This window comes from Oncorhynchus tshawytscha, unplaced genomic scaffold (assembly GCF_018296145.1).
Source record: "Oncorhynchus tshawytscha isolate Ot180627B unplaced genomic scaffold, Otsh_v2.0 Un_contig_2864_pilon_pilon, whole genome shotgun sequence".
Taxonomy (NCBI): domain Eukaryota; kingdom Metazoa; phylum Chordata; class Actinopteri; order Salmoniformes; family Salmonidae; genus Oncorhynchus; species Oncorhynchus tshawytscha.
The window spans coordinates 330,001-337,500 of record NW_024609790.1 but is presented as its reverse complement, the minus strand read 5'-3'; the positions used below and the strand labels follow the sequence as shown (position 1 = coordinate 337,500).

Below are 7,500 nucleotides of genomic sequence, written 5' to 3'. Positions count from 1 at the left end.
GAAACTCTTGTTTGCAACGGTTGGACTAACGACTACACCCTGGATCAGCCAGACGCAGGCAACGGTTGGACTAACGACTACACCCTGGATCAGCCAGACGCAGGCAACGGTTGGACTAACGACTACACCCTGGATCAGCCAGACGCAGGCAACGGTTGGACTAACGACTACACCCTGGATCAGCCAGACGCAGGCAACGGTTGGACTAACGACTACACCCTGGATCAGCCAGACGCAGGCAACGGTTGGACTAACGACTACACCCTGGATCAGCCAGACGCAGGCAACGGTTGGACTAACGACTACACCCTGGATCAGCCAGACGCGGGCAACGGTTGGACTAACGACTACACCCTGGATCAGCCAGACGCAGGCAACGGTTGGACTAACGACTACACCCTGGATCAGCCAGACGCAGGCAACGGTTGGACTAACGACTACACCCTGGATCAGCCAGATGCAGGCAACGGTTGGACTAACGACTACACCCTAGATCAGCCAGACGCAGGCAACGGTTGGACTAACGACTACACCCTAGATCAGCCAGACGCAGGCAACGGTTGGACTAACGACTACACCCTAGATCAGCCAGACGCAGGCAACGGTTGGACTAACGACTACACCCTGGATCAGCCAGACGCTGGCAACGGTTGGACTAACGACTACACCCTGGATCAGCCAGACGCAGGCAACGGTTGGACTAACGACTACACCCTGGATCAGCCAGATGCAGGCAAGTGTGTGCATGGCGGTATTGAATGTGTCACTGTCTGTCACCTTGATTACTCAAACATTTTCTCTCGACCTGAGCACCTCCACCTATAAACCCACCTCATGATGGGTACAATGGAAAATCTGAGTATCATGTAGTAGCTTAAAACCTATCAATGTTACATTGAGCTGGGCGAATGGAATATGAACGACAGTCATCCAACATGCTGAAAGATAAACAAGGCCCTGCTCATCTTAAAGGTCACCGACCACCACTGACCTGCGCGTGTGTCAAGTGGTTTCACAAGTATAGATCATGTCTCACCTCTCGTGTGAGCAGAATTTGGAGCAGGACAGTATCTGGTCAGTCTCCTCCCACTAGCTGTTTTAGACTCTTTTACAGCAAAAGGAAGAGACGCATTTAGCATTTACTCAGACCTCTTTATTAGTGTTTCATTCCCATGCTTCCTCTCCTTCTAAATATGTCTCTACTCCTGCCCCCTCACTTACTCCTTCCTTCCTCTCTCTCTCTCTCTCCCTCTCTCTCTCTCCATCTCTTCTGTGATCTCATGGGAGAGAGACAGAGAGACAGAGAGAGAGAGAGAGAGAAGGAGAGAGACGGTGAGAGATGGAGGGAGGCAGAGAGAGGGAGAGTTAAAGAGGGGGGGATATTGCACGTTGTCCCTCAGTCTCATGAGAAAGAGAGGCACAGGGAAGGAGGGAAGGAAAGTTACAGGGAGAGGAACAAGGAAGGAAGGAAGGAAGGAAGGAAGGAAGGAAAGGAAGGAAGGAAGGAAGGAGGAAGGAAGGGAAGGAAGGAAGGAAGGAAGGATACAGGGAGAGGAACAGGGAAAGAGGTAAAGAGTGGAGGAAGGAAGGATACAGGGAGAGGGACAGGGAAGGAAGGAAGGAAGGATACAGGGAAAGAGGGAAAGAGTGGAGGAAGGAAGGATACAGGGAGAGGGACAGGGAAGGAGGGAAGGAAAGATAGAGGAAGAGAGAAAGGGAAGGAAGGAAAGATACAGGGAGAAGGAAAGAGAAGGAAAAGCAGAAAGTTAATTTGGGATTCTGGTTGCTCTGTGACTCATCCTTGAGATCCTCCCAATCCCTCCCTTTCTTCTTCCAACCCCAATCCTCCACCCTCCCCTCCCCTCCTCCTTCTTCTCTCCCCGCGCATCCCTCTTCTCTCCCTCCTCTCTCCCTCCACCTCTCCCTCTCCTACCTCCCTCCCTCCTCCTCCTCCTCCTTCCCCCTCCTCCCCCTACTCCCCCCCCCTCCTCCTCCCCCCCCTCTCCTCTTCCCCTCCTACCTCCATTCCACCTCTCCCCCACCTCCTCCATTCTCCCTCCCCTCCACCTGCATGCTAGGCACGATGATAGGGACACAGACACACACATAGACACACACAAACACACACACACACACACACCAACACACACACACGCACATATGCATGCTCACGCATGCACACACACACACACACACATAGACACACACCAACACACACACACACACATGAACGGATGAACGTAGGCATACTCACATGCACGCTCGCTCGTGCACACACAAAAACACACACAGTCCTTAACTTACACACACACACACACGTAGATCAGAGTCTGTCCAGTTACCCTTGGCTTAACCGCTGGCTGACAGACAACATCACAGAACCTCACACACACATAATGTTAACCAATCAATGCCTCTCATTAAAATAGCTCAACCTACAGTACAGATCATACGTTAACATGAACAAGCTAGAATTCACGAATGACAATTGTTTTGATGAGTCTAGAACAGCCATTAGATCTTCTTAGGGATAGGGGGCAGTATTCGGAAGTTTGGATGACTGACGTGCCCAAAGTAAACTACCTGTTACTCAGGCCCAGAAGCTAGGAAATGCATATAATTGGTAGTATTGGATAGAAAACACTGTGAAGTTTCTAAAACTGTTAAAATAATGTCTGTGAGTCAAATGGCTCAGCGTCGTCCGGGTTAGGGAAGGTTTGGCCGGCAGGGATGTCCTTGTCCCATTGTGCTCTAGCGACCCCTGTGGTGGTCCAGGCTCAGTGCACGCTGACACGGTCGCCAGGTGTACAGTGTTTCCTCCAACACATTGGTGCGGCTGGCTTCCGGGTTGGATGGCGCTGTGTTAAGAAGCAGTGCGGCTTGGTTGGGTTGGATGGGCATTGTGTCAAGAAGCAGTGCGGCTTGGTTGGGTTGTGTTTTGGAGGATGCATGGCTCTTGACCTTCGCCTCTCCCGTGTCCGTAAGGGAGTTGTTGTAACAAGACTGTTACTACCAATTGGATACCACGAAATTGGGGACAAAAAAAGGCTGAAAAAAATAAATAATAATAATGTCTGTGAGTATAACAGAACTGATATGGCAGGTGAAAACCGAGGAGAATCCATTCAAAAAATTTTTGAGGTGACCACCCATTGGAATGCTTGTCTATGGGAAAATCAAAGGAAATCCTCCCATATTGCAGTTCCTATGGATTCCACTAGATGTCAACAGTCTCTAGAAAGGGTTTCAGGCTTGTTTTTTGAAAAATGAGCTAGAATTTGTCGTTTTTCAAGGTGGCTCTCAGTTTGACTGTAGTCTTGTGGCACGTGTGGATGAGGGCGCGCACTCCGTTATTTATCTCCGGTATTGAACACACTATTTTCCATCTTAAATATTAGCGTTTATTTACATATTAGGGTACCTGAGGATTGATTAGAAACGTTGTTTGACATGTTTGGACGAAGTTTATTGGTAACTTTTGGGATTCCTTTGTATGCATTTTGAACGAGTGGAACAGGTGGATTACTGAATCAAGCGCACCAACTAAACAGACTTTTTTGGGATATAAAGAAGGACTGTATCGAACAATACAACTATTTGTTGTGTAGATGGGACCCTTGTTGTGTAGATCTGCAAAGGTAAGTGATATATTTTATCGCTATTTCTGACTTTTGGGACGCCTCTGCCGATTTGGAAAATGTTTTTTATGTTATTTATGCTGGGCACTGTCCTCAGATAATCGCATGGTATGCTTTCACCGTAAAGCCTTTTTGAAATCTGACAAAGCAGCTGGATTAACAAGAAGTTAAGCTTTTAAATGATGTATGACACTTGTATTTTCATGTATGTTTAATATTAAAAATTTTGTATTTTGAATTCTCACCGGATGTTGTCGAGGTGGGGCGCTAGCGGCATGTCTAGCCCAAAAGGTTTTAAATAGTGTATCATAACATAACATATAATATAGCCAAGCAACTCCAAAGCAAAAAAATGAGTGCATACAGTACATTTTAGTATGTGATCCCTGATTCACAACTCAACCATATCTAGCCAACTCAACCGTATCTAGCCAACTCAACCGTATCTAGCCAACTCAACCGTATCTAGCCAACTCAACGTATCTAGCCAACTCAACCGTATCTAGCCAACTCAACCTATCTAGCCAACTCAACCTATCTAGCCAACTCAACCGTATCTAGCCAACTCAACCTATCTAGCCAACTCAACCGTATCTAGCCAACTCAACCGTATCTAGCCAACTCAACCATATCTAGCCAACTCAACCGTATCTATCTATCTAGCCAACTCAACCGTATCTAGCCAACTCAACCGTATCTAGCCAACTCAACATATCTAGCCAACTCAACCGTATCTAGCCAACTCAACCGTATCTAGCCAACTCAACCGTATCTAGCCAACTCAACCGTATCTAGCCAACTCAAACTCAACCGTATCTAGCCAACTCAACCCAACTATCTAGCCAACTCAACCATATCTAGCCAACTCAACCGTATCTAGCCAACTCAAACTCAATATCTAGCCAACTCACCATATCTAGCCAACTCAACCGTATCTAGCCAACTCAACCGTATCTAGCCAACTCAACCGTATCCCAACTCAACCGTATCTAGCCAACTCCCGTATCTAGCCAACTCCACCGTATCTATCCAACTCATCCGTATCTAGCCAACTCCACCATATCTAGCCAACTCAACCGTATCTAGCCAACTCAACCATATCTAGCCAACTCCACCATATCTAGCCAACTCAACTCCAACTCCACCATATCTAGCCAACTCAACCGTATCTAGCCAACTCAACCGTATCTAGCCAACTCAACCGTATCTAGCCAACTCCAACCGTATCTAGCCAACTCAACCGTATCTAGCCAACTCAACCGTATCTAGCCAACTCCACCATATCTAGCCAACTCAACCGTATCTAGCCAACTCAACCGTATCTAGCCAACTCAACCGTATCTAGCCAACTCCACCATATCTAGCCAACTCTCGGTGTGTGGGTAAAGTATACAGGTATTCTGATGCAAAGCTGTGATGATACAGCATGTAACAGGGTGTTCTATCACTTCCTGAGAAGGTCCGGGAAACACACATGTCCTTGTTGCCAAAGGTCCAGATGCATAATGTCATTTAGTAACAAACCCCCACCTTTCAACCCATACAACCCCAAACTGTTCTCCCTGTTCACCCTGTTCTCCCTGTTCACCCTGTTCACCCTGTTCACCCTGTTCTCCCTGTTCTCCCTGTTCTCCCTGTTCACCCTGTTCACCCTGTTCTCCCTGTTCTCCCCTGTTCACCCTGTTCTCCCTGTTCACCCTGTTCTCCCTGTTCACCCTGTTCACCCTGTTCACCCTGTTCTCCCTGTTCTCCCTGTTCTCCCTGTTCTCCCTGTTCACCCTGTTCTCCCTGTTCACCCTGTTCACCCTGTTCTCCCTGTTCTCCCTGTTCTCCCTGTTCTCCCTGTTCTCCCTGTTCGCCCTGTTCGCCCTGTTCGCCCTGTTCGCCCTGTTCGCCCTGTTCACAATTCTACACATTTTGACAGGGGCGGAGGCCCGACCGAGTTCCTAAAATATATCAATTCCAGTTATTACTTATAAACAATAAAAATGTATCCTATTCGTTTAGCAGTGGTGTAGTCAATCAAACCAGTTAACACCATCACTATATATAATAAACCAGTTCACACCATCACTATATATAATAAACCAGTTCACACCATCACTATATATAATAAACCAGTTCACACCATCACTATATAATAAACCAGTTCACACCATCACTATATATAATAAACCAGTTCAAACCACTATATATAATAAACCAGTTCACACCATCACTATATATAATAAACCAGTTCACACCACTATATATAATAAACCAGTTCACACCATCACTATATATAATAAACCAGTTCACACCACTATATATAATAAACCAGTTCACACCATCACTATATATAATAAACCAGTTCACACCACTATATATAATAAACCAGTTCACACCACTATATATAATAACCAGTTCACACCATCACTATATATAATAAACCAGTTCACACCACTATATATAATAAACCAGTTCACACCACTATATATAATAGAGGATACTTCCACTCCACTATGCTGATGCATGCTCTGCGGATGGGGTTCTTGAGGGTGAGGCAGAGCAGGGCTCTGGGAGGTCTGGTTGGGGCCGTGTTGATGGGTTTCTTGGGCTTGTTGGTGTAGTGCTGCCTCTTCCTCTGTGTGGAGCTGGCTGTGGAGATGGGCGCGCCCGCGTTCCCCATCTGCTTGGCCTGCCGCGCCGCCTCGATGGCCGCCTGCCAGGTGAGGGCCGCCCCGGGGCCGCTGGGGATGTGCTCTGCCGCTAGCCCCACCACCGCCCCTCCGACCACGGCCTCCAGGGGCCCGCGCCCACCTCCACTTCCACCCAGGGCTGTGACGCCGCCCACGCCGCCTCCTCCATCTGCAACGCTGGTGTCGTTCAGACTGGGCGCCACCTCCGACAGCGGTGGGGGGGAGTAGTCGGAGCCTGTAAGGAGGAGAGAAGGGGGAGAGGGGTGAGGCAGGGATACAGGGGAGAAACGGGGTCTTTGGGAACATGTTGTTTGGTACATCTACGTAATCTTGGTCTATTTAAGTGGAGTTAGTTTAGGGACAGGTTGCTTATTGCCATTCAGATTGTAGAAGTCAGACCAGTCCGACTCCGTTGCCAATTTAATCCTGACTAAATGTAACATCACAACTATCATACAGTATTGCTTTTATTTGAACAGACAGTCAGGCAGACAGAGAGACATTCAGTGCAGAAGAGCAGCCTTGATCTGAAAGGGGTTGGACTGGAGAGAGAGAGGGTGAGAGAGAGAGAGAGAGAGGGGGTGAGAGAGAGAGAGAGAGAGAGAGAGAGAGAGAGAGAGAGAGAGAGAGAGAGAGAGAGGAGAGAGAGAGAGAGAGAGAGAGAGAGAGAGAGAGAGAGAGAGAGAGGGTGAGAGAGACAGAGAGAGAGAGAGAGAGAGAGAGGAGAGAGAGATAGAGAGAGAGAGAGAGAGAGAGAGAGGAGAGAGAGAGAGAGAGAGAGAGAGAGAGAGAGAGAGAGAGAGAGAGAGAGAGAGAGAGAGAGAGAGAGAGAGGAGAGAGAGAGAGAGAGAGAGAGAGAGAGGGAGAGAGAGAGAGAGAGAGAGAGAGACAGAGAGAGAAGAGAAAGGTAAGAAGAGACAGAGAGGAGGAGAGATGGAGAGAGAGGGAAGAAGAGAGAGAGAGAGGAGAAGAGAGAGCGAGAGGAGGAGAGAGAGAGAGAGAGAGAGAGTGAGTGTGTGTGACAGAGATACAGAGAGATTTACCCCAAGTTCTCCATGTGTCAGCTAGATTACAACCAGAAACAAAGTACTGTACATGTCATACTCCAATAATAGTGTAAGACATCTCTACTCATCATGTATTGACACTGTTCTAAGACCATCCATGCCTAATCTCTCTGCACA

General features: G+C 47.8%; 1 protein-coding gene across 1 annotated transcript in view; it reads right to left on the bottom strand.

The window, feature by feature from the left end:
- The window catches only part of LOC121845908 (voltage-dependent L-type calcium channel subunit alpha-1C-like), a 121,735-nt gene that overhangs the window by 9,252 nt on the left and 104,983 nt on the right, over positions 1–7,500 (bottom strand). Inside the window, exon 2 of the mRNA XM_042318124.1 lies at positions 6,128–6,551. Coding sequence (XP_042174058.1) covers positions 6,128–6,551 — 424 coding nt within the window. The remainder of the gene's footprint in view (positions 1–6,127; positions 6,552–7,500) is intronic.